Source organism: Pyrus communis, chromosome 6 (genome assembly GCF_963583255.1).
Source record: "Pyrus communis chromosome 6, drPyrComm1.1, whole genome shotgun sequence".
Classification (NCBI taxonomy): Eukaryota; Viridiplantae; Streptophyta; class Magnoliopsida; order Rosales; family Rosaceae; genus Pyrus; species Pyrus communis.
The window spans coordinates 1,164,206-1,191,285 of NC_084808.1; the positions used below are offsets into that span (position 1 = coordinate 1,164,206).

Below are 27,080 nucleotides of genomic sequence, written 5' to 3' on the forward strand. Positions count from 1 at the left end.
TGGCATTGGCTCGGGCAAGTACCAACACCGATGCAGCAAATGATGAGCAAATAATATAATTATAATCATGCCACAACCATTCAACAATTCTAGTCAACATCATACTATTCCTGACCATAAATATAATTAAGGCATCCCTATATAGTAAGCTTACATGTGCATCCCGTAGGATTATTTCATCATTTCCCACAATAATGCATTTCTTATAAACATAAGTTTAATCATGGCAATCACATAGAGAATTTATTAATAATTGTATATATGGAAACTAACATATATATATATATATATATATGTATGTATGTATATCTCAAGGAAAAGACCCACTAACATTTCATGTTGTCAAATTGAACGCGCCTCGTAGCATCGAGAGTCTTTGCGATGCATTTCGCCCTTAGGAACCCCAATAGAGATTGGAGTTGGTTGGAAAAATGGCTGGAAAGTGGCCAAACGACCACGGATTCAAAATTTCCAGAAATGAACAATGACCTTCCTTTGTGTTTTCAGAGCTCCTTGGCCGGAAATGGCTAGAATTCACCGGAGAAAAGTGATGCACAGTGTAGAGCAGGGAGGTGGTTTTCAAGGTGGTTTTCTCCTATTTCTAGGTCCAATGGTTCACAAGGATTACAAGGGATGATGGTGGGGGGTGTAGCCTTGTTGTGGTTGTAGGTGTAAAGATGTGTGTGTGTGTGTGTGTGTGTCTCGGCAAAAGGAGGAGGAGAATGAGTAAAGGTGAGTGAGAGTGAAAGAAGAAGAAGAAGAAAATAGAGAGAGTGAGAGAAAGAGATCACGGGATAGGAAAGGACCCCCCAGAAAAATGGGGACATCTTGCCACGTGTCTGCACGGGAATGGTCCGAAATGGAAAATATCTCTACTTGAAAAATTACCAAAATTGCCCTTGCGTTTTGAATTCTATAAAATCTTAATCATAGCTCCAAATTCGATTCCGCTTGCGCTTGCACATTCACATCGTCAAGTACTTCAAGGATACGCTAAAAGAATATTTCGTACGTCTCATTATCTATTGGTCAACGAAAGTCAATACCCTCGCCTCTAGGGGTATTTTCATCAAATCACTCTTTTAAAATTAATAAAATCGTAAAATTAGGGATGGATTATCACACTTAAAACACATATGGTATGACACACCCCGATCGAGATCAGGGCGTTCTGGCCGTCACACGGAGATGACGTAACCATGTGCACGTGCGGAAGCTAATAAGATAGTAATATAAAAGTACGAATAATTAAAAACTAGCATACAAAGTACTAAACAAGTGCTAGCGTAAGTAAGACACAAGTTCAGAGCAAGTCTACAACAGTCCAAATGAAAAGATGCGACAATAGTACACCCGAAGGTGACCCTACGCTGGTGAGTGTCTGTCAGAAAACCCGGGAGAACCCTCTGGGAAACCACCGAAACTGCTAAGCAACTAGAACCTGGAGGGGCGCAAAACAAAAGCGTGAGTGGGCAAAAACAAAGCTCTTTGAAAACCATTTAGTAAAATACATTCTAACCCCTCGCCGTAAAACCTGTATACTTCCCAGAAAATAACATATATACGTATGTATAGATATGCCAGTCATGCTCAAAGATATGCCAATCATGCTCAAGAATATGCCATGTCGGAATTTCATAATAAAATGCAAGTGCTCACGTATAAATCATAACAATATCATGTAATCTGGCAGCCGGAGTCACCTAACGTGACCTGTACGGCTGCATATAGAGCTCAAATCTCAAACTCAATAACTGAACCTACCCACGAGTCGGAACCACCTAAAGTGGTCTGTACGACAGGCCTGGGTGTAACATATATATACGCTCTAGTGCTACGATCACGTGAAGGCTGTGCGAATAATCGCGGGTCACCTACGAGTCGGAACCACCTAATGTGGTATGTACGACAGGACTGTGCACCTAACTTGGATCCAAGCTGAGCGTGTGGTGCGGGAGGTGAACATCACGTGAAGGACTGTGCCCTACTCTGGGCGGGAGCACTAACACCGGGGGTGCAGGTTATGAGCTCTCTAAGCATCTCAAATCACTACTGAATGTAAATATGAATACCACTTACCTGGCACTTACCTGTGCGTCCACAGCACCCAATATGCATATGTATATATATATATATATGCAACTACTAATGCATGTGATGATGCATAAAGAATGATAATATGGTGCATGGCATAACATAAATAACCCTTTTTAATCAATTTCTGGGAATATAAATGTATATAGGTATATACGCAAAACCAAAAGCCCACTCACTGGTAAGTGGAAGGGTCGTAGCCTGATAGGAGCATATTTAGGCGACTTACTTAGCTTGTTTTCGTGCATTTATATTGTTAATTCCTAGTTGTTTTAGTAGTTTAAGCCATTTTCGTGTGTTTTTAGGTTCATATGGCTAAGGAAGCAAAAAGATGCATTTTGGAGCATTTTGGAGCAAAATTGGGCTTGGAATGGATAGCATATGCTTGGAGCCAAAGTGTTGGACGAATTTGAAGGCCTTGTATGCACTTTGGACATAAAACAAAGGGCCTAGCTCAATCAAACAATCCTTTGAGCCATGTAAAACCTCTAGCCCAATCAAACAATCCATCAAAGCCATGCAAAACCAACTTTCACACGCACTTCACACAAACAACAATCCATTGCCGTGCCTTCCTCAACCATTTCAGCCACATTCTTCCACTTCCCACTTCATCATTGCACCACATATTCCCTCTTTAATCCACATGCATCTTTAATCATTCACTCACATGCTTGCCCATGATGTAATTCAGCCACATGCACCCAAAAGAACTTCATTGCCGTGCATCACACATAAATTCCAGCTTCCCATTCCATCATTGCACCACATCCCATTCCATTTTCCAGCTTTTCTCCTTCTCTTTGCAGCCACACTTCCACATGCATTCCCTCTTTTCCTAGCTGTTTTTCCATCATTAATTCATCCACATGCATCTTTAATCATTCACTCACAAGCTTTAACCAACAAACAAATCAGTCAACACATGCACCCATCACCTAACACAAATCCTTGCCGTGTACTCCCATGCAATTCCAGCATTCCACCAAGTTTTCCTAGCTGTTTTTCACATGCATCCCCTCACTCTTTTATCATTTCCAACCTAGCAACCCCTTTAATCATTCATCCTAGCTGCCATTAACATGCTCTCCCCTCCATTCTCTCCCTATAAAACCATGCAATGCATTCATACAATTCATTCCATTCACAACACAAAACTGCCCATTCTATGCCGTGCATCTTCTTCCATTTTCTGCAGTTTTTCTCCTCCATTGCTTCCATCTCCAACCACTCCCCACTCCATTCCACATACACCTAAAGCCCTAAACATCTCCTTAGACCTTGTGCCACAACGAAGAGGAAGAGAAGAGTGCCTAAACGTTCATACAATTCAAGTTTGAGTTGTTGGAATGTTTGGGTGTTTCTTTGATTTCAATGTTTAAATTCAATTCTCTTTGTTTTGTACGTATGAGGAATGGAAGAGAAGAGTGCCTAAACGTTCATACAATTCAAGTTTGAGTTGTTGGAATGTTTAGGTGTTTCTTTGATTTCAAAGTTATGAGGAACTAAACCCCCTTTAGCTAGGGGGTGATTCGAAACTATGTTTATGTTTGCAATATGAATTGATTAACTTTCGTTGGAATTTCATAAGTTGTGGATTCAATTTGTTTAACCGTTTGATTGATAACTTATTTATGTATGTTTATTGAGAATGCGCGCTTAATTTTCATGCATGAATATGACGCTAGAATATAAGTGAGTTTCACCTAATCGTTATGAACTTATATTCACAAGTAGTGGAGGTTGCTTATAAACAATCGCGTTAAATGAATTCTTGGCACTAGTTTCATGCTCATCATAGTAATGAATGCCTCGTCAACACTTATAGTTTTCATAATGCTTAATGATCTTTGATTGTATCTTTATTGTGCTTTTCACGTAAAGGACTTTTGGAGAATATGGTGAATTGCGTTGCGCTAACCCATCCAATTCATTAACTTAAGGAGAACTTGACGGTTAATTTAAGCGGACCTAATTAACCCGGGGTGTTGAGTTTCATAACTTATCGAAAGACCAACTGAAAATCAATCTTGTATGCAAGTGTAACATGTGTGGAGAAGAACCCCTTGGCTATTCCATCATCCATATTTTCATCACATTCATATTTACATTTTGCCCTTAATTATATTCTGTCCATTTAATTTAATATCGTCCAAACACATTTCCCCCATATTTCGTTGAGTCTTAATCATTCGTATTTGTTTTATATTTGTGTCTTTAAGCATTTGGAGTCATAAACACTTTCAAATTCGTCTAAATCAAGTTCTAGTTTCTGTTTGAGTCAATTTGATTGTTTTAGGCAGTTTGAGTATTTCAAAGCTATTCTGAGTCATAATAGTCTTGTTAAGAGTCTTTACATTTAGTTTTTGTGTTTTCAAGTCAATTCAAAATAGATTAGCACCCCTAGTTAATCCCCTGTTAGAACGATCCCTACTTACATCATTACTACAATTGTCACAAATAGGGTTTAATTTGTGTGCGTATAAATCTCGCATCATAGCCCCCCTGCCTCGAGTGACCACGCTCGTCCTCGGGGTACGTATCACCTATACGCGAAATAACTATAAAAACGTTAATTTAAAAGCACATAACCAACTTCTCGTAATAACTTCTCATACATTGCTCAAATTGGACAAATGAATATACCAACGTGCTCTACACAACCTCAGGATCACAACCATATTTTTAGAAAAAAATTTCTCCGCCGCACGCACCTCCACGCGCCGGCCACGCGCAGGCACGTGCCTGGCACGCTGACGGCGTCAACTGACGCCGTGAGGAATATTCCGTTATTTCTAACGGATTCCGTCAACGGCGTCAGGAATATTCCGTCAAGTTTGACGGAATATTCCGTCTCCTTCCCCGGCGAACCTCCGGTGCCGTCGCCGGCGCCGGAAAACTGGGAAACCTGCAACTCGTGTTTTCTCGCTCGATTCTCAACCATTTTTCACGATTCTTGAACCAAAATGAAGCCCTAGACTAGTAGAACACATCCATACAAGTTTTAAGGGCTAAAAACCACTAGATCATACCTGTCCACACAAACCAAAACCGGCCAACTTCGAACCAGGTTATTCCGACGTCCAATTTCGTCCAACGAGTTACTCCGGGACTCCTGGGAACCTCACTAAGACATCTACGAGCTTCAAAATTCCAAAAACGTGCTAGATTAATGTTTGCATGAATAGTACACAAATCTGCCATTGTCGAAACGACGTGAAAACGACGGATTTCTTACCTGAAAATGGTACGATTGTGCTCCCACGAACTTCACGATCTCGACTATGCCCTTAGTTTCTTCGATCTGCTAAGGTTTGATGGGTTTGGTGTGTGTCCGTACGTTTACAGAAGGAAGAAGAAGAAAGAAGGGAGCTCGGGAGAGAGAGACAGGGAAAGAGACAGAGAAAGGGATAGAGACAGTGAGAGTGTGTGTGTGGCCCAGCACCTGCCAACACCACACCAAGTAACCAGAAACATGACGAAAACGAACTAGGGGCAAATTTGTAATTTCACACGTACGCTAACATGAATTTTGGGACGGGCTGTCACATGGTACTCATCATTGACCTATGCCTAATTAATAAAAATATGTCACTGATTAAGTTCAAAACAAAAACATGCCATTGATATATGACTAAATAGTAAAGTTTTTATTGATTTTTGACTAAATTACCTTTCATTAAATTAACCAATAAATTTAGGAAATGGTTAATAGCACTCCAAAAATCTCATTCTAGACTCCTCACAAATGTATTTTTCTTTCTAATTATAAAAAGTTTGTAGTGCAAAATGAGATTTTAGGAATGCCAATAACAATACCCTAAATTTAAAGTATAAACTTAAAGCTAATAAATTATTGAGGGGGCTATGTTTAGCCATTTTGGTTAGAGATGGTATATGAGTATGACCTGACATTGTTTGTTTCCCTTTCGGGAACACCTTCTTACTAGTAGCGGCCAAGCCTAATGCAAATATACTGAAAAAATAAGAAGATATTTATGGTCGATTCTATGAAAAATACGGTCTAGTTGTATTCCTCATCACTTGTAAGTGAGAGCTCTTAGGTTCAATTCTCGCCAAATGCGAATTTGAACCACATTATTGCTAGCATATTGTGAGGCTTAGCACACTTTTTAACCCTTTTAGTCTAGATATATCGTTTTTGCAAAAAGAAATAAAAAATTTTAAAAATTTGTAAGACTATATAATAGTAGATGGGACTATGTTGCTCTTTCGGTGGTTTTGAGCCTAGGCTAAAGCCGTCAATTTCCGAACCAAAGCTTCTAAAACGGGATAGATGGGCTTAAGCGGACGGGCTTAGTTCTGAAGAAAAATACCGGATTCAATTTCGGGTCATAGGTTCACGGCCGAACCGCCCAATACAAACAATTCCCAGAAAAATCAAATCACAAAAGCCGAAAAGAATTGAGTAAAAAAGTGGTGATTGAGAAAGAGGGAGAGGTGATCAACATCTTGTTGAATCCTATCTATAAAATTTTGCAGCATTTCAACTGACTTCTCCCTGAGAATGGCCACAAAATGGCAGATATTTACAGGATTGACCATGGCGTCGAAGCCTGCCTCTTCGTTCCAAGCTTCTTCTTCGAGCTCCAGCGGTCTCTGCATGGTCAGAAAACCTCTCACGACTTCCTTCTTCAATGGCGGAGGTGCGTGCCTTTTGCTTTACTGAAGCTTTCAGTTAACGGGTAGTTTACAGATTTTTCAATTGGGGTCCAATATCTGCCTCTTGGGTCTTGCTTGTTATTCTGTGTTTGCGTCTGGTTTGTCAACTTGTTTATTGGTTGGTTGGCAAATGCAAAATCCAAGTAGTTTGTGTTGAGCTTAGTATTGTGGTTTTTTTTTTTTTTGGCTTCTGAGGCTGGCTTTTGAGTGGGCAATGGGGCATATTTCATGGGTAATTGAGTGTGTGCTTCATGGGGCATATTTCATGGGTAATTGAGTGTGTGCTTTCAAATGTTTCATCTTGTAGTGGGGAAATAGGGAAGAGAATTAGAGTTTGTGGAATTTGCTTTGGGCCGGTTTGGAAGTTCTTTTAGAGTAGCTGGCAGCGTTTTCCTGACAACCAAAAGCGGTTCTGACAATGTGCGGCAGGGAAAAGCATTTGGAAGAGGTGCTTTTTCAGAAGATGTTTTTTTTCTGGAAGCACTTAATTTGATTATATATTTTGACCTACTTCTAATCGAAGCTTTTATGAAAATAAGTGTTTTCTAGAGAAGCATTTCCAATCGGGCCCTTTGTATATTTGGCTTCCACTTCCTTATATAGTTTGCTCTTTTCATTAAGTGTCAATTGCTACATCATTTAGTCTCATCCCGTACTCCTTCCGTTGGGAAATCATTGCTTGCACTGTTTAGTAATTTCTGATTGAAAAAAGAGCTGGTGAGAAATTCTCAGTTGAGACTCTTGCAAGAACAATATAAGCATGACATAGATATTCTTGCTCCATCTCAGTTTCTCGTCAAGTCTACAACGCGTGGGATTTGATGACAACATGAAGTAGCTGGTCCTGATAACGAAAGACAAGCATGCCTGTGTTTGTGGGCTTCTTTCATAGTAAAATAAACATCTTACTAGCAACACTACCGTCATGGAAACATCTGAAAAGTAGGTTGTTTTAACAAGATATCTCCAAAAGTTAGGAACTGACCTTTATCCGCTAGGGATTAGTTTAAATGGGAGCTGTTGCTGGCACTCCAGATAATCCTTCCTACATTTTTCTGTAGTGAAAAAGATGAGGATGGGAGAAGTGCAAAAAGACTATTTCCAAGTGCTAATAACAGTTCCCAAAAATAAATGTAAAATGGATATATTTTTAATTGATGGTCAAGCTCAAAGAACGTGTTCGTAATTTATCTTATTGAAAAAAATTTCACATTTCAAGTCGAATGAAATTGATTTTAAAGGGTATAACCTTCTATCTCTTCAAAATGGTTATAAGGTACTATGAAATGCATTATGGCACAGGTCACATAGCATAAGTAAAGCTATTTACAAGGGCAAACATTACCGCTCCAAATCTGAGTCAAACAAGGTCCTATTTGCCAAGATCTTAACATGTCATTCTAGAAAAAATGCCTTCTATCTAATTAAATCTGTTAGCTTGCTTTTGGATATGATTATGTCTCTCTCTACTGTAAGCAGCTTGAAGAAGTCTAAGAATAATGCTAGGTTTAGTAAAGTTTTACTTTTATTGATCTCAAATTCATTCTTAATCCACAATTTTAGTAACCTAAAAGCAAGTAAAAAAATTATATATTTAGGCATTAAAATATTTTATTTTATTTTATTTAAAAAAAAAAAAAAAAACCTTACATGCTAAATGCAAGTGCAGTTGACTAAATTTCTGTTCTCCCATTCAACTTTATTGTTGGATTTGTGCATGTCTGTTGTCATTGAGGATGTGTTTCTCTTGTTGAGTCTTGTTTGTTGTGTGCAACAAGATACATTAATTGCGTACTATGACTTAATGATATAAAACATTACTTATGTATGGAAGTAAAAGGTGGACAACAATTAAGGTCTGTGAGCAATGCATTTTGCACACCCCGTTTTGCAGTTTCACAATAACCTTGAACCCTAATATTTTAGTTTTAGTTTTTGTTCTAGTATCTGTTCAACTTAATTTGCAAATCACCTAAAAATAGGTATTAAATTGTGGCTTACATTTAGATTATTTTCAGTCGAGGCTCTAAAAGTTGAAGTGATTAGGGTTGCTCCTTCCAGTCGACCACATTATTCTAGACAACGTGGTGGGGCTCTTGGTGCTCGTATGAATCTATTTGACCGGTTTGCTAGAGTTGTCAAGGTGATATCTTATGAATGATTACTGTATTCACATAATAAATAATAATGTGATGGTCTTATTATAACTGATTTTACCTTTTTCTTCTTACATTAATTCTATTATTTGCAGTCATATGCAAATGCATTAATAAGTACCTTTGAAGATCCTGAGAAAATCTTAGAGCAAGCAGTTCTTGAAATGAATGATGACTTGACAAAGATGCGTCAGGCCACAGCACAAGTAAGCCTCACATTCCAAAACTTTTACTTCTTTTCTTTGTTTGTTTCTTCTGTTGCAATTGTTTTGGAAAATTCTCACAATCGACTCATTTTTCTTGTCTTCTACCATATTTTATAATTGCCTCACGTTCTCTGCAGATTTTCGCACCTTTTCTTTTGCATTTGTTCTTATGTCTTTTAGTTTTCATCTTTCCTATTTCATCGTAGACAACAAACTGAAACGACAAGGTATATCATCCATGAATGGCTACTATGGTAGCTCTAGATATACTTGGATATCTTATAATTTTCTTTTCTGTACATGTTTAAATGGTCTCAATTGTACTCTTTAATGTTCATCTAGCATTGATCATGCCTATTCTCTATCTCTTTTTCTCTCTCTGTGAAGGTGTTGGCATCTCAAAAGCGGATGGAGAATAAGTACAAAGCTGCTGAACAAGCTTCTGAGGACTGGTAATGTCGATGGGGTTGATATCTTATTGTCTCAAATAAAGCATTGAGTAATTGTTAAAATCATGGTGTATGTTAACATAGGTACCGCAAAGCACAATTAGCTCTTCAAAAAGGAGAGGAGGATCTTGCACGTGAGGCTCTGAAGAGGCGTAAATCTTTTGCTGTAAGTCTAATTGGTTGTATAAGTTTATTATGCTTCTACTTTTTTCTTGGTTATTTTTTATTATTATTTCTAATTTTGAGAAATGTGTTTCATTATCAAGGAAACTTATATTTGGAGTGTTTAGTAAAATTGCCAAAATAGAGTTAATTTCTTGATGTATTCATCTCCCAATTGGAGGATTTATATAGGAATACAAGCAATGATGATCAGGTATGAAACCAGTACAAGAAGTCATAAAAACACTACTGCCTATACCTAACTTTACTGTTTACAACTACTTTATTAATTACAATGGAACTCATGTCTAATTTCCTAATTCTTAAGTCTACAATGGCTGGCTGCTATGGCTGCTTAAGTCCACAATGGCTGGCTGCTTCAGTTAACACTCCCCCTCAAGTTGGTGCATAAATATCTCGAATGCCCAACTTGCTGAGTGCAAGATGGAAAATCCTACTTGACACTGCCTTTGTTAACATATCTGCTAGCTGGTCATCACTCTTCACATAAGGCAAGTTAATGCTACCATCAACCAACCTTTCCTTAATAAAGTGCCTATCCACTTCAACATGTTTAGTACGATCATGTTGAACTGGATTATGAGCAATGCTAATGGCGGCTTTGTTATCACAATAAAGATTTGATGGCTTTGTAGAATTGAAACCCAATTCTCTCAACAACATATTGAGCCATAACAATTCTTGCACGCCGTGTGCCATACCTCTAAATTCAGCTTCAGCACTGGATCTAGCCACTACATGTTGCTTCTTACTGCGCCAAGTAACTAGATTTCCTCCAACAAATGTAAAGTATCCAGAAGTCGATCTGCGATCAGTTACTGACCCAGCCCAATCTGCATCAGTGTATCCTTCAACTTCTTGATGTCCATGATTGGAAAACATCAAGCCTTTTCCAGGAGCAGACTTCAAATACCTGAGAATGCGTTGTACAGCATCCATGTGGGCTTCACTTGGCCTATGCATAAATTGACTCACCACACTTACAGCATAGGCTATGTCAGGTCGTGTATGAGACAAATAAATCAACCTCCCAACTAATCTTTGGTATCTTTCCTTGTTAGCCGAAACTTGATCAGGATAGTCTCCTAATCTATGATTTTGCTCAATTGGTGTGTCTGCAGGTTTACAAGCTAACATCCCAGTCTCAGTTAATAAGTCTATAACATATTTCTTTTGAGAAAGAAAAATGCCATGCTTTGATCTTGCAACTTCAATACCCAAGAAATATTTCAAAGTACCCAAGTCCTTCATTTCAAATTCCTTGGCTAGATACATTTGAAGTTTTTGAATTCCCTCGACGTCATTACCTGTAACCACCATATCATCCACATAAACAATTAAGGCTGTAAGTTTACCTTTATCATGCTTAAGAAATAAGGTATGGTCAGCCTGAGTTTGCTTGAACCCATAACTTCTCATGGATTGAGTGAACCTGCCAAACCATGCCCTTGGTGATTGCTTCAATCCATACAAGGACTTTCTCAACCTGCATACTTTGCCAATATCACAAGTGGTAGTGAATCCAGGAGGAAGATCCATGTATACCTCTTCATCCAAGTCTCCATGTAGAAATGCGTTTTTCACATCAAACTGTCGTAGAGGCCACCCCAGATTTGCTGCCAATGACATAAGAACCCTAATAGTGTTGATCTTTGCTACTGGCGCAAATGTCTCTTGATAATCAATGCCATAGGTTTGAGTATAACCTTTGGCTACCAATCTGGCCTTGTACCTCTCCACTGAACCATCAGCTTTATGCTTTACTGTGAACACCCATCTACACCCAACAGATTTCTTGCCTTCAGGAAGTTTAACCAGTTCCCAAGTGGAGTTTTTTCGAAGAGCTTCCATCTCTTCAATCATAGCTTTTTTCCATTTTGGATTTTTAAGAGCATCCTGTAACTTATTAGGAATTGAGACTGATGACAATTGGTTTGCAAAAGCTATATAAGAGTCTGACAAGCGATGAGATGAAACAAAATTAGATATAGGATATTGAATACCCTTTGTGGAAGAATAACCATAACGAACAGGGGGTATCCCTCGATTTTCTCGAATCGGATAACGAGAACCAGACTCATGATGTGGTTCATTTGGATCAGCACTTAATGAAATCTCATGATTGGACTCATCAAATATAGTAGGCTGAAGAGAAGGAGAATGAGTGGTTACCTCAGGATAATTCGTATGAGTAGCAGCTGATTGGTCAGAGAGTTGGTCAATGAGGGGATCTATATGTGGGTGGTCTATCTCATCAGCCACTTTTTCTTTTTCTTTTCCTTTATCTCCCCTTTTTCTTGTCCTCTCATATACCTTCAATATTTTTCCACTCTTTGCCTCATCATTAGGCAAATTTGGACCATCACCGGCATCAGACAAGTGTTCATCCGAAAAATGCATACCACCAATGTCAAGTGGCCACTGCTCTTCCTCCTTACTCCCCATCTCCCCCTGAAGAGAAGTGACCGAATCTCCGTCTGAAAAATAAGCCTCTTGTTCCTGAAAGGTAACATCCATAGAGACAAAAAATTTCCCATTGGGAGGATAGTAACATCGATACCCTTTCTGAGTAGCAGAATAGCCAATAAACATACATTTGATGGCTCGAGGATCCAACTTATCACGATTTTGCATGTGGACATGAACATAGCAGACACAACCAAACACTTTTGGAGGAATATGAAGGAGTGAAGGAAGAGAATGATACTGGGAAAGGGTTTGGATAGGTGTTTGAAATTGGAGAACACGTGATGGCATGCGATTGATAAGAAAAACAGCTGTGTGAATGGCATCACCCCAAAAACGTTTAGGAACATGCATAGCAAAACATAAAGATCTAGCCACATCCAAGAGGTGACGATTTTTACGTTCTGCTATACCGTTCTGTTGAGGAGTATGTGGACAAGATGTTTGATGAATGATACCTTCTTGTTGAAAAAATGTTCCAAGTCCATAATTCAAATACTCTTTCCCATTGTCAGATCGAACAACTTGAATTTTAGCATTAAATTGGGTTTGAATCATTTGATGAAATATTGGAAAAACAGACATAACCTCACTCTTATTTTTTAGTAAGTATACCCAAGAAACTCGAGTGCAGTCATCAATGAAAGAGACAAAGTATTTAGCACCAGTATGAGTAGGAATATGAAATGGTCCCCAAACATCAGAATGAATAAGAGAGAAAGGAACATCACTTTTATTGGAGCTTAAAGGAAATGAGACACGATGATTTTTAGAAAAGATGCAAGTTTCACAATGGAAATTAGAAACCTTGACTTTAGAAAATAAAGAAGGGAATAGATATTGCAGGTACTGAAAGGAAGGATGTCCCAATCTTTTGTGCCATAACCAAATTTTTTCAGAAGCTTCAAATTGTTTAGCTTCCACTTGACAACTGTAACTTGTCTTCTCACAATCTGGTGGTAAGTCCAAGTAGTATAGACCTCCCCTCTCTCTACCATGACCAATCAACGCTTTCGTTCGAATATCCTGAAACCAACAATGAGTAGGAGAAAAGATGGCAAGACAGTTTAGTTGATTTGTGAGTTTACCAATAGAAAGCAAATTGTGAGAAAGATTAGGAACATGTAAAACAGATGAGAGAGATAGGCATGGTGTTAATGAGATGGAGCCTGCTCCAAGCACTGGAGTGGAAATACCATTAGCAACTTTAACGGTATTTAAAGGTGGAGTAGTGTGAGAAGCAAACCATGAAGAGTTATTGGTCATATGGTCAGAAGCCCCCGAATCAATGATCCAAGGTTTATTTGGAGCACCAAATGTGGTGTTCAAGGCAAAACCAAAGTTACCTGCGTCGACTAAGGAAGTGGAAGCAGTAGTAGGAGAAACTGAGTGAGCAGATTGATCTACTCGAGGCACGGAAGGCGTTGGTGTAGACAGGTGTGCTTGTGATCCAACAATGCTTTTCTTTTGATTTTCCTTCTTTTGAACCCACCAATCAGGATATCCATGCAACTTAAAACAAGTGTCTCTAGTATGCTTATCCTTGTCACAATAAGTACACTTCCTTGTATCAGTAACTTTAGATCCACCTGATCGAGAATTCGAGACTCCACGGGGAAATCGAGACGGAGCAGCTACCATGGCTGATCCTTCCACTTGTGGGCCAACCAACATAATGGTTTGCCTACTTGCTTCAGCATTCACAAGAGCATAAGCAGCACGAACAGATGGCAAAGGTGTTTGAGTCAAAACTTGACTGCGAACATGATCTAAATGAGGATCAAGGCCAGCCAGAAAATCATACAATCTTTCTTCTGAAATTTCTGTCTCTCGAGCAGCAACATCATCAGCACATTTCAATTTTCCAGGACGTAAGAAATCTATTTCTTGCCATGTTTGCTGGAGTTTACCATAATATGCAGATAAAGGCTCACCATTCTGGCGAGTCGCCAGTGCTTGACGGCGAAGTTCATATAATTTTGATGCATCTTTTTCAATTGAGTAAGTTTGGGTAACAGCATCCCAAACATCTTTTGCAGTAGAGAGTCGGAGAAAAATGGCCCGCAAATCTCTAGTCATGGAGTTGAGAAGCCAAGATTGAACCATGGCATTCTCTTCCTCCCATATAGCATACGATGCATCGGCTTCTGCTGGTGCCTTCTTTTTTCCACTGACATAAGACCATTTGCCTCTGCCAGTGATGTAGATGCGGACACTTTGGGACCACGAGGAATAGTTGGACCCATCCAACTTGTCTGGGGTGATATGCAGAGACATATCATTTTGTGTAACAGCGGCTGAAACAGTGGTCTTGGAGTCACCCATTACTACTGCAACGAATTCTCTTTATTGAAACAATAGAGAGTCAGTCTCACTGAGAGAGATGCAGGAACAAAATGCAAGGAGGAAGAGGCAATGGCACGGGTTTGTTGGGTGATTCCAACGGGTATGGTTTATAGGGTATGGGGTAGTATTTAGGTAGAGATGCAGCGGAATATATATGGTTAACAAGCTCAATATGGGTAGTGATGTTGGCAGATATGGCCAAAGAGAGATCGGATTCGTATGAAAGTAGAAGGCCTGCTATTCTGCAGGTCTTATGGGGTAGATGGCAGTAGTGCCAGTAGGTTAATCAGAATAGAAACTCCTTTTGGATCAGAATGGCTCTGATACCATGCCAAAATAGAGTTAATTTCTTGATGTATTCATCTCCCAATTGGAGGATTTATATAGGAATACAAGCAATGATGATCAGGTATGAAACCAGTACAAGAAGTCATAAAAACACTACTGCCTATACCTAACTTTACTGTTTACAACTACTTTATTAATTACAATGGAACTCATGTCTAATTTCCTAATTCTTAAGTCTACAATGGCTGGCTGCTATGGCTGCTTAAGTCCACAATGGCTGGCTGCTTCAGTTAACAAAAATTAAGCTCATGCCAAGCGTAGCCAGAATTTCTAATAAAGAGGGTCAACGTAACTTTAATATGTAGGATTTTACACATCAATAATAGTTATTGTGAATATTACAAATTTGATATTTATGACCTAATTGTGTTATCATTCCATATCATATGATAATAATACTAATGGTAAGCATAACCAATTTTTTTTAATACAAGTACAAGCAAAATTTTATCAAGGAACGAGATTGAAAAGATAGACAAACAATAAGAGTATCAAATGCTGATTTAAATTTACTGAAGTAATCGAACAAATTCAAGACATATGTGAATGAATTAAAAAACTTGAGGCAAGGAATGAAGTGACATGCACCTTTAAGCCCAAGTTTCCTGAGTCTCCTGATCCTTAAGCACATATGATATTAGATTATGTTTAATGGGGCAAATATTATTGTACAACTATGAAAAAACTTGGGTATAACATATAAGAAGAAATATTGTCAATATGGTGAGAACAAGGTTTTATAAGACACTAGGCACTAGTTGGGCAGTAGGCAGCGGGCTGGGGCCTAGCACCTAGGCGGATTTAAGTAAATCTATTGTATTTTGTGTAAATAAGTGTTTGTTTATACTTAATATATAATTTCATCATAAACTAGAAAATAGAATGACATATATATTATGAAGTATTGGAACATAATGAAAACATGGGGAGCAAACATATAATGTGTGTGTATTTAAGTTTTCAATAAGTCTTACAAATTATTGGAAACAATAAAATGCAAAAGGAAAGTTATCTATTTTCTATCTAAGTGAGTTTCAACCTAGGCAAGTGTTTAGGCAAGTCTGGGCTAGCTAGGCGGGTGCCTCAGCAGGTCTAGGCGCCCTTTCTTAATTTTCAAACGCCGTGGCGTTAATCGGGGCGGTGGCCAGCTGCCTAGCGCCGGGGATTTTTAGAACAATGGATAAGAAGGGGCAAGTGACCCTTGTGGGCCTTAATTGGGTGCGCCGGTGTTACTCACGAACTAGTTTTCTTTCTCATCGCCAGGCCGCCAAAGTTTCATTGCATTATTGTCTTTATATGTTTTCAGGATAATGCTAATACTTTGAAATCTCAACTTGATCAACAAAAAGCTGTTGTCGATAATCTTGTGTCTAATACACAGGTAAGTGAATTTATATTATTTTTCTCATAGTGAGTTCTTAAATGACTACCTAAATAACATTTATTTTTGTGTAGAAAAATCTGTCAATTATGTTCTATCAAATCTATTTTGTGTAGCTTTTAGAGAGCAAGATACAGGAGGCAAGGTCGAAAAAAGATACCCTCAAAGCACGTGCTCAGTCTGCGAAGTTAGTTTATTCTACCATTCTCACTTTCCATTCTTACCAAACTGTTTCTTTGTTGTTTTTTATTTCAATTCAGTTCAATTTCTGGGTCAATAGTCTGGTATCTCCTTGGTGTTGCTGGTAATTGCTGCTATGCTGTTGCTTCAGGACTGCAACTAAAGTGAGTGAGATGGTGGGAAACGTCAATACAAGTAGTGCTCTTTCAGCTTTTGATAAGATGGAAGAGAAAGGTGAGGCAGCTGTCAATTATGGAAGTACGTTATAATTTATTGAAGCTCCATTCTGCGTTTCCATTTGAGGGCCCATCTCCGTTTGGAGTGAGGAAATCTTTGGATGCTCAACCAGCTCTATAATGGCTGCCAAATTAGAAAATATAACTTCAAAATTTAACCAATTGTGCATATGGATACCTCTCTGGACTCTTTGAGTTAAAAGTTTTGAGGGTATAGTCTGCTTCAAAATCTACTAAGAGAAAGTTCATCACATTGTACTTTTGTATGTGCTTAGCATTCATGTGCCCAATCCATGGTTGGCAAGCATGTGATTTGTCAAATTTAAAATAGTTGATCTTTCACATTTCATACTGAGACGCATTTCCTGGTTGTTAATCGGTATTACAACTTACAAGTACCAACAATTGTTTGTTTTTTAGAAGAATATCATTGTTTTATCTATTTCACATCCTCCCAATCTCCAGATTGATTATGTTAGATGTATGTTTCCTGGTAAATATGTAAGATTAGAGATGAAATCAGACTTTGTCATCAACAAGAGTTGTCCAGAGGTACAAAGCCTGATTGGATGTAAGAACTAGAGATTGTTCATCTCTTCCTTAAAGATTGGGATGAAGTGATGTTGGATAATGGTGTGAACGCTGCCCAATATTTTTAAACGAAAAAAGAAACCTGCCTGGTAATTGTCTGTGATTACGATCTTTCTAATCCTTGCCTAATGTTCGTTCTTTCACCACCCGTGGCACTATGCTAAATTCCTGGAACATTTTGCTCTTCCCAAATTCCCAAGCCCTTTTGATTCATCTCATTTATCTTCTGTTACTTTAATTGCTTGTGGCCTCACTGCTTCCACCTAGAAATTGATTTTCTTGGTAGTCAGTTTTAGCACATGTCTTTTTTGTTAGTATACAAAGAAAACCATGAAAATGTGAGTAAAATCATATTTAGCTATCAGCACTTTTGATTCAGTTAATTAATTAAATAAAAGGGGCATCCTTCCTGCCTTGGCTTGAGATTATCACCATGTTCCTGTTATTATGGATGATTGCTGTATATGACTTCCATTGCACAAAGTTGATTGACTTCTAGTCCCATTTTTGTGTGCATTACATGTTGATTGTCTATCTTTGATACACACAAAGACATTAATTTATATGGATTTTTATGAAGTATATTAATGCTTTTATTCCTTTTTCATCGAATAGTCTTAGCCATGGAATCCCAAGCAGAAGCTCTTGGTCAGTTAACTACGGATGATCTGGAAGGAAAGGTAACACTATCATCTTGCTTATTTAGGCCTCATGTCATGTTAGATCTTGTGTTTCTACAACTCTATAGAATCTTCAGATTGATAAGAACAGGGGAGGAAGGGAGTATGAAATCCAGAACTTATGTTGAAAAATATGGCATGGAAACAAGTCAAACAATGAGCTCATAAACTGTTTAAGTATGAAATCCAGAACTTACGTTGAAAAATATGATGTGGAAGCAAGTCAAAGAATGAGCTCATAAACTGTTTAAGTAGTGGCAAAATTCCTGCCAATTTAGTAAAACACCCATCTTATTTGGTGGTTGGAACAGACGTAAATACTAAGTAAATGTATTATTTGGTGGTTGGAATTTCTTCACAGACGTGAATACATACTTAAGTAACATGGATGTCATACATACCCTACATGCTATTGTTTTGATGTTTGCCACGTTGAAGCTCAGATAGTGCTCAAAGCAATAGTTCAAAACTATTTTGCAGGTGCCATTACCGTACAAGTATCGAAAAAATTGCACAGATTTTTGTTTGGTTGATTTTCTTTAAATGGCAGCTGCAGGCTTGTCAGTTTATTAAGTTCACATATTTGTCTGGGCCATTTCCTATATGGTTACGGGATGGTTTAGGTCATTACCATGGTTTAAAACCCTTGTTTTCTAAAACTCTTGTGTTGGTAGCAGCATTTTTCTGTTTCCCAAGGTCTGTTGTATTATGCTTGTGCTTGCTTTAGCTGTACATGAGAACCAACAGGTAAGGAAGTTGTTAAAAGTGCGACATTAATTTACATTGTTGCCTCTCTTTCGCATTATTTTAAACTTTTGGACTAATAGATGTCTAAATGGTGTTTGACTTTCGATATCCATTTTAGCCATTAAATGAAAATGAAAATGAAAATTTTGATTTTTATGCAACCTTCCCATTCCTCTGAATTCTCCCTCTAGTTTGTTTTGATTATGACACCTAGAAACTAGAATAAATTTAAAATTTTCAAATCCAGATCAGAGTTGCCAAAGATTCAAGAAAACTAAAATCGAAAACTTTATGAACTTTAGAGAGGTCATTAAGTTATTCTTCTTTATTTGTTTGTTATTTTTCCAAAATGAAGATGGATCAAACCACATGAAAATGAGAAGAGCACGATCCATTAACTTCATTGATCAAAACAGAGAACTCATTAGTGGGTACAGAACAATGGCATGAAGGTGCACTGACATTAAGGGGTGGAACAATAATTATCAAATTCTACTAAGGTATGATTCTTGGATAGTGTGGGTGAACTTGCTAGGACTTGGGGGTCGATTATGGTTCAGGGTCTGAGTTTTGGCCATTGTTGGTTGGAGTTTTGGTCTCCATTCTTTTCTGTGCTTGCTTAGCAGAAAGATGCTCAGAAATATAGAATGGAGTGTGGGTTTTGTAGTGTTTTATATAGAAGACACCAAAATTTCATTCGGCTTTATATTGTTCATGGCATGGTCATCTCCTTGTCTATCCTAGAGATCAACTTAGAAACCTCAGTTGTGATGTAGGACAGAGGAGGGCGGCAGAACTTAGATAGCTTAGCAGAGCAAAAACACTTAAAACTTAATGGAAAACAATAATAAAGATATCCGGAATCTCCGGGGACCTTTCACCTGTCTTGGCCTCTCACCAAGAATTGGAATCACTCCAAGTAAACTCCTATCACAGAAAATTTAACTCAAGCTTATACTTATCAATAGAAAAGCTTATGAATAGAAAAAGTTTTACATAAAAAACAATGAAGAGTTTATAAATAGAAAAGCTTTGTTTTCCAGAGATAGGAATTCTTATCCTGCGATGGGATTGTGTTGGTGAGAGGCCAAGAACGGGTGCGATGCCCCTGGAGTGATTCCACTTATCTTTTATTTATAAAAAAAAAGGGAAATAAAAGATAAATGGTATCACTCCAGGGGCATTGCACCCGTTCTTGGCCTCTCACCAAGAATTTTGGCATCTCACCAAAATAATCCCATCGCAGGATAAGAATTCTAATCTCATGAAAACAAAGCTTTTCTTTCATAAACTCTTCATTGTTTTTTATTACTGACCACAAGGATATTTATAATGCCTTGAACCTAAAGAATGCAGGAAAGTAAACTTGTTATAAGAAAGAAATCCCTATCCAAAATAGAAATGGGAAACTAAATCTAATCCTAAACCAAAATGGAAAGAATTTTAATCCTTACAAAATAGGAAATCAAAAGACTAAAACCCTAATTATTAAAATTTTAAACACCCATTGATTTAGGAAAGCCACCACTTTTGTTCTGCATCAAGTTGGAGGCATGTCCCTTTGCAGCAAAGTAGAGTAGTGTGGAGAATGCTATGGGACTGCCAGTAGAGAACAGTGGTTTCTTCTCGAGTGTAAAAGAGAATGCTATGGGACTGCCAGTAGAGAACAGTGGTTTCTTCTCGAGTGTAAAAATGCATTTTACAATCTTAGTAGTCAATTGTATAATGCATTCGCAAAAAGAGAAATCCTGTTGGACTTTTCCCAGACCATGTCCATCATAGGAACCACTATGTATCATACTCTGTTTATGAGTGGCATCCTATACAGCTCTTTTACAACAAAAGTATGAGGAGTTCGATTGAGATGTGCTTGTGAATCAACGTCAATGGTCAAACTAAGGTGAAAGATTTACGATGTTTGGCTTGTAAAAGTTTCTATTGTGCATCTACATTGCCCAATCTTGGGACGCTGTTGACAATGTTGTAGTTTCTGCAATAAGGGGAACATGGATACCGTCTCACTTAACTGAGATGTATGCAGTATCTTTATGGCCTGGCAGTAGACTTAATTGAGATGTATGCAGGATCTTTATGGCCTGGCAGTAGACTTAATTGAGATGTATGTAGGATCCCTATGGCCTGGCAGCAGTAATGTAGCAATAGCGATGGATTGGTGGAAAGTGGGATGTTTGGCAGGTCGTTACGAGAGGGCCGGGAGGTATACTAATAAGAAATTACATCAGGACTCTTTCCAGCTTGTTTTGCTGGTTGTCTTCTGCTGTGATGGTCCTTTTTTGGGATCCCATTAACCCTTTCAATACATGTACATGTGCCCACACACATTAGCTAGGAAGTTTTATTCATGCAGATACCCTTGAGAACACAATTATAATATATCATGAATGATCTCAGAAAAAGAGGATTAACTGGTTCTTTGTTTTTAAACTTTTTAAACTCCTATCAGTTGTTCGTGATATAGAAGCTAAGTACAATTAAATGCCAATAGTAATTAAAGATTGATGGTTCTTATTTGACAACTCAAAATTTTGAATCTTCTATTTGATTTTGATTGTATATTCTTCAGCTCTTGTTTGTAGATGTAAACATAGAAGGATTGGATCCTCATGTTTTGACAAAGTGCTTTGCAAACCACCTATTCTTCCACTTGTACCTTAGCTATTATATGGAAATGAGCTTCTGTCCCAGCAAAGAAACTTGCCCATTTTGAAGTGATAATATAAGATGATTATATATTGCACACATATTATCTGCATGCTTTTAATTGTTTCTCTTCTGAAAATTGATTTCTTACCATTTCCAAACCTGCACCAAAATTGCAGTTTGCATTGCTAGAGGGATCTTCGGTCGACGATGATCTTGCAAACTTGAAGAAAGAATTATCTGGTAGTTCAAAGGTATGTCTATTCGAGGACAATTATATATTCATGAGGTCGTACATCCAAGTTTTTACTGATATATTTCCGCGAACTGAATTATTAAACTTAAGTTTCTGCCCATTATTTGGTACATATTAGGTGTCTAATTTTTTTTTTTTTGTAGTACATCAAGCTCTATTGGGTTGACCAAAGAAGCATTAAGTGGAGTTGTGTGGTCTAAGTATCTGGGTTGCAATGGTTTTTCTGTCCTGTATTGTGTTGTTTGGTACCAAAGTAGAGAATAAATATCGGAAATGGTTTTGTCCAGAGTCTAATGCTCTTACACTCATTACGTTCATTGTTCCCTCTGCTGAAAAAATGATAACAAATTAGAATTCGAACCATTTGTCCGTATGGCTTCTCAGTTCTCAACAACTAGGTTCATTGACCTTTTTTCCCCCTCTATCCCTACAGAAAGGAGAGCTCCCGCCTGGAAGAACAGCTGCTTCCAGTAACAAGGCATATCCATTTCGAGATTCTGAAATCGAGATGGAGCTTAATGAATTGAGAAGAAAAGCCAAGGACTTTTAAATTTTTCTTTGCAGGCACATATAATGGAATTGTTAAACACAAATATGAAGTTGGTTTTACGTTGAGAGCTGGTTAGCATTTGTATAGGCAGAAAGAACGAAAGATTAACGCTGTATAGCTAGAGACCCAACTCGAATCAAAGTGCTTCGTTGTGATGGTAGGCACCGTTTTCACGCTCTTCTTGTAATTCGACTCTGCTGCTGCAAAGCCAGTTTCTGGATTATGCAGGTGGAACAACCTGTTTAAAGTACATCTGATGCCTTTTTGAGATTTATGGGGGTTTTAATTTGTCGGCCTGTAATTCTAGTTGCCTTTTGATAACACGAGGAACCAGAGGGCTTCATAGACAGTCATGTTAAATTTCATCTAAACTCCGTCGTATAGTTAAAGGGTGAGGTGCTTTTTAGCTCAAAATTCGAGAGCTAAACTCTAAATCCTCAGCGATATTTATCTGGGGAAGTGTCTAAAGTAATGAAATTTGTTCTGTTGGATTTGATCCATGTAACGTTAAAGCTGGAATTTAACAAGGTGTGCAAGGAAGATAAGAGGTTGAAAGTCTTTTCTATTTATTTTGTCCATTTTCAAGGTGTGAAAATCTTTCGATTTAACACACCTTGATTTAACAATGGTGTGCTAGAATGTAAACTAGCACGCTCTTTCGATTTAACACACCAATATTGACACACCCCGACCGAAATCAGGGCATGTTGGCCGTCACGTGAGAGTGATGTAACCATGCGCACAGTGCGGAAGCTAAGAATAATAATAAAAGCACGAATAAATGAAAATCAAACTACATGCAGAGTAATTAACATACATGTGCAAGCGTAAGTGTGAAAAACAATATTCAGAGCACAGAAAACCTAGTGTAGTCCAGAGGAACAAACACTAATTAAACACATCCAAAGGGGGTCCTACACTAGTGATAATCTGTCAGATATGCCGTGGATTCCTCGTGAGCCACCAAAAGAGCAATCCAAACTAGAAACTGGAGGGGCGCAAAACAGAAAGTGTGATTGGGCAAAAACAAAGCTTTTCAAAATCATTTCATTATCAAAAGTTCTAACCCCTTGCTGTAAAACCTGTATAGTTTCCCAGAAAATGGAATATACACATATATCGAAAACATGCTCAGAAATATGCCATGTCGAATGCCTCAACATAAACTATAAGTAACCCAGGTAATGTCAATCAATGCAATGTAATATATCAGCCGAAGTCACCTAACGTGACCTGTACGATTGAATCTAGAGCTCAAATCTCCAACTCATTAACTATACCTGCACACAAGTTGAAACCACCTAAAGTGGTTTGTACGACAGGACTGGGTGTAAATAAATACGCTCAAGTGCTACGATCACGTGAAGACTGGGCGAATAATCGCGGGTCACCTACGAGTCGGAACCACCTATAGTGGTCTGTACGACAGGACTGTGCACCTAACTTGGATCCAAGATGAGCGTGTGGCGCGGGAGGTGAACATCACGTGAAGGACTGAGCCCTACTCTGGGCAGGAGCACTAACATCGGGGGTGCAGGTTATGAGCTTTCTATGCATCTCACATAACTACTAATCATCATCATCATAAACCACAACTTACCTGGTACTTACCTGTGCGTCCGCAGCACCAAACATACATATATGCAACTACTAATGCATAAATAAATAGGCAAACGCAATGCATGGCATTTAAAACATATAAACATTCCATTTCATTTTCTGGGAAAAACCACAAGTATATAGGTATATACAGAAAACCAAAAGCCCACTCACTGGTATGTGGAAGGGTCGTAACCCCCCTGCCTCGAGTGACTGCGTTCATCCTCGGGATAGGTCTCACCTACATGCGAAACAACTATAAAAACGTTAATTTAAAGCACATAACCAAACTAGGTAATAACTTCTCATACAATGCTCAAATGGGGTGTATGAATACACCAACGTGATCTACTCAACCTCACGAACATCCCCATGTTTTTAAAATAATTTTCCGACGTCTCACGCGCCCCCACGCGCTGGCCAAGGCACGGCCAGACGTCCCCCACGCGCGGCCACATCCCAGGCACACTGACAGCGTCAATTAATGCCGTCAGGAATATTCTGTTAAAGCTAACAGATTCCGTTAAAGTTAACCTGACGCCGTTAAGAATATTCCGTCCAAACTGACGGAATATTCCGTCTTCTTCTCTGGCACACCTCCGATGTCGTCGCCGTCGCCAGAAAACAGGGAAATTTTCAAACCTCCGTTTCTCACACGTTTTTCAACCAAATTTCATGAAATTTACACCAAAATGAAGCTTACAACAAGTAGAACAAAACCATACCACTTTCAAGCCCTGAAATTCACAAAATCACGCCGGAGAAACTTCACAAAATCTGGCCAAATTAGCAACTCATGATCCCGACGTCTAAATCCTTCCAACGAACCACCCCAAGCTTCCTAAGGACCTCACTAAGCTTCCTACAAGCTTTAAATTCCCTGAAAAACAACATTTCACGTGTGCATGAACAGTAACCATAATCAGGGTTCCATAGTTCAACGTGAAATCAAAGGATTTCCTACTTGAAATGGGTATGGTTGAACTCGTATGATCCTCACGAACACAAAGATATAGTTTTCCACCTCGATCTATAACGTTTTCACGGGTTTTGGGTCTTGTTCGTACGAAGAAGAAGAAGAGAGAGAGAGAGGGAGACACAGGACAAGGAAAGTATACGGGAAGAAAATGTGTGTGTGTGGTTTAGATGCAGCCAACCAAATCCCCAAAACAACCACACAAATGACAAATATCCACTAGGGGCAAAAACGTCATTTCACACCTATGGTACAAATAATCTGGGATGGGCTGTCACAACCTACCCACCTTAAATAAATTTCGTCCCGAAATTCATAGCAACCACTCACACCAACCACTAGCGATCAAAGAACAACCGAGGATACAACTCATCCAATATTCTGTCTCCCAAGTAGCCTCGTCCACTGAGTGATTCCTCCACAAAACTTTCACTAAATTCAGTCTTGTTCCTCAGAACTTTTTCCTTCCAATCCAGAATCGTTACTGGTTCTTCATTATAAGTCAAATCCAGGTTAATTTCCAATGGTTGAGAAGGTATCACATGTGACGGATCTGCAACATAATGACGAAGTATGGACACATGAAAAACATTATGCACTTTAGCCAGCTCAGAAGGCAACTCAAGCCTGTACGCCACTTCACCAACTCCCTCGGTGATCATATACAGTCCGATATACCTGGGACTTTGATAGGAGCATATATAGGCGACTTACTTTGCTTGTTCTCGTGCATTTACGTTGTGTTTCTTTAGTTATTTTAGTCCTTTATGCTTCTTTTGTGTGTTTTCAGGATAATAAGACGTGTTTGACGAAAGGATGCATTGTGGAGTGTTTTGGAGCACTATTGGGCTAAGGATGGATAGCTTATACTTGGAGCCCAAGTGTTGGATGAAATTGAAGGCCTTGTATGCACTTGAAGACACAAAACAATGGCCCTAACCCAATCACATAACACCTTGCCATGGGCTTAACACAAACACCATTCCTTGCCATGCAAGGATGAGCAATTTGGGTCCATTTCATGTACTTAAACTCTAGCCCAATCCACAATCACTTCAAAGCCATGCAAAACCTTTCAACACCCTTTAATCATCCCCCTTTAAGTTATGATTTTATTTCCTAACCCTACATGCATTATTTATTAGCATCTTCACATGCATTCATCATAATTCACCCTAGCTACCACCATTCACACTCACATGCATTCACACACACTTCACACATTCAAACACTAGCCTTTGCCGTGCCTTTCCCTTCCACTTTCCAACCTTTCCAAATGCAATTTCATCAACACATGCATTATTTATTCACTCTTCATCATTGCACTCATCACCAAAGAACTCCCCACATCCTTTAATCATCCCCCCTTTAAGTTATGATTTTATTTCCTAACCCTACATGCATTATTTATTAACTCTTCATCATGCATCCACATTTTAAATCATCAAAAACTTCACCCTTTGCCGTGGCCTTCATTCCCATTTCCAACATCTTCACATGCATTTCCAGCTTTCACATGTCTTCACATTCATTTCCAAACAACAATCATTTCAAATGCCATGCATTCACATGCATTTTCAGCACCTACACACCTCACACACATGCAATTTCAGCACCAACAAGCATCATTGCCGTGTAGCCCTTATGCATTTCCAGCTTTCACATGCTTTCCTAACTGTTTTCCATCATTAATTAGCCACTTGCATCCTAAACAAACAGCCATATACACCTCCATTTCTCCTATAAAAACCCTTGCATTCTCATTGATTGATTCAGTCCCCACTACATCTCATTTCCATTCACAACACTTCACACAACACAAACACAACCCTTGTGCCGCAAATCCCCTTCCATTTCTGTGCAGTTTTTCTCCTCCATTGCAGCCACTATCCAACCACTTCCCATCCCTCCAAAACACTTCACATAATCCCCAAAGCTCACCTTAGACCTTGTGCTACAACAACGAGGAAGAAAAGAGTGCCTAAACGTTCATACAATTCAAGTTTGAGTTGTTGGAATGTTTAGGTATTTCTTTGATTTCAAAGTTTAAATTTAATTCTCTTTGTTTTGTACGTATGAGGAATGGAAGAGAAGAGTGCCTAAACGTTCATACAATTCAAGTTTGAGTTGTTGGAATGTTTAGGGGTTTCTTTGATTTCAAAGTTATGAGGAACTAAACCCCCTTTAGCTAGGGGGTGATTCGAAACTATGTTTATATTTGCAATATGAATTGATTAACTTTCGTTGGAATTTCATAAGTTGTGGATTCAATTTGTTTAACCGTTTGATTGA

At 38.5% G+C, this 27,080-nt stretch overlaps 2 protein-coding genes across 5 annotated transcripts; one reads left to right on the top strand and one right to left on the bottom strand.

Moving 5' to 3' along the window:
* The first annotated feature begins 6,482 nt into the window (after window positions 1-6,482).
* LOC137737862 (membrane-associated protein VIPP1, chloroplastic-like) lies at window positions 6,483-22,502 on the top strand. 4 transcript variants are annotated; one of them, XR_011068846.1, is made up of 12 exons: window positions 6,484-6,761; window positions 8,796-8,920; window positions 9,029-9,139; window positions 9,527-9,591; window positions 9,673-9,754; window positions 16,238-16,312; window positions 16,429-16,499; window positions 16,644-16,726; window positions 17,935-17,999; window positions 20,874-20,964; window positions 21,587-21,661; window positions 22,097-22,149. XR_011068846.1 is itself a non-coding variant. In XM_068477431.1 (11 exons), exons 1-11 carry the CDS (start codon window positions 6,634-6,636, stop codon window positions 22,211-22,213), a joined length of 1,008 nt encoding a protein of 335 aa, XP_068333532.1. In that variant the 5' UTR covers window positions 6,483-6,633; the 3' UTR covers window positions 22,214-22,502. The 4 variants fall into 4 exon arrangements, 3 of the variants coding, with proteins under 3 accessions (XP_068333532.1, XP_068333533.1, XP_068333531.1); XM_068477431.1 differs by lacking the exon at window positions 20,874-20,964 and having other exon boundaries at window positions 6,483-6,761; window positions 8,785-8,920; window positions 22,097-22,502; XM_068477432.1 differs by lacking the exon at window positions 20,874-20,964 and having other exon boundaries at window positions 6,483-6,761; window positions 8,824-8,920; window positions 22,097-22,502.
* LOC137738026 (uncharacterized) lies at window positions 13,128-15,164 on the bottom strand. The gene is made up of 2 exons (XM_068477628.1): window positions 13,584-15,164; window positions 13,128-13,263 (listed from the first exon to the last, which is right to left on the bottom strand). The coding sequence occupies exons 1-2, from the start codon at window positions 14,560-14,562 to the stop codon at window positions 13,229-13,231; spliced, it is 1,014 nt and encodes a 337-aa protein (XP_068333729.1). The 5' UTR covers window positions 14,563-15,164; the 3' UTR covers window positions 13,128-13,228.
* Window positions 22,503-27,080: the final 4,578 nt, after the last annotated feature.

Bases quoted from the DNA above. Each gene is read 5' to 3' on its own strand.
- LOC137737862 (XM_068477431.1), top strand. From the start codon at position 6,634: ATGGCAGATATTTACAGGATTGACCATGGCGTCGAAGCCTGCCTCTTC. The intron at 9,755-16,237 runs GTAAGTCTAATT...ATATGTTTTCAG, and splicing joins AGAGGCGTAAATCTTTTGCT to GATAATGCTAATACTTTGAA. The intron at 16,500-16,643 runs GTTAGTTTATTC...CTGTTGCTTCAG, and splicing joins GCACGTGCTCAGTCTGCGAA to GACTGCAACTAAAGTGAGTG.
- LOC137738026 (XM_068477628.1), bottom strand. From the start codon at position 14,562: ATGGGTGACTCCAAGACCACTGTTTCAGCCGCTGTTACACAAAATGAT. The intron at 13,264-13,583 runs GTAACTTTGGTT...TGTTGGTTTCAG, and splicing joins CACTTCCTTAGTCGACGCAG to GATATTCGAACGAAAGCGTT.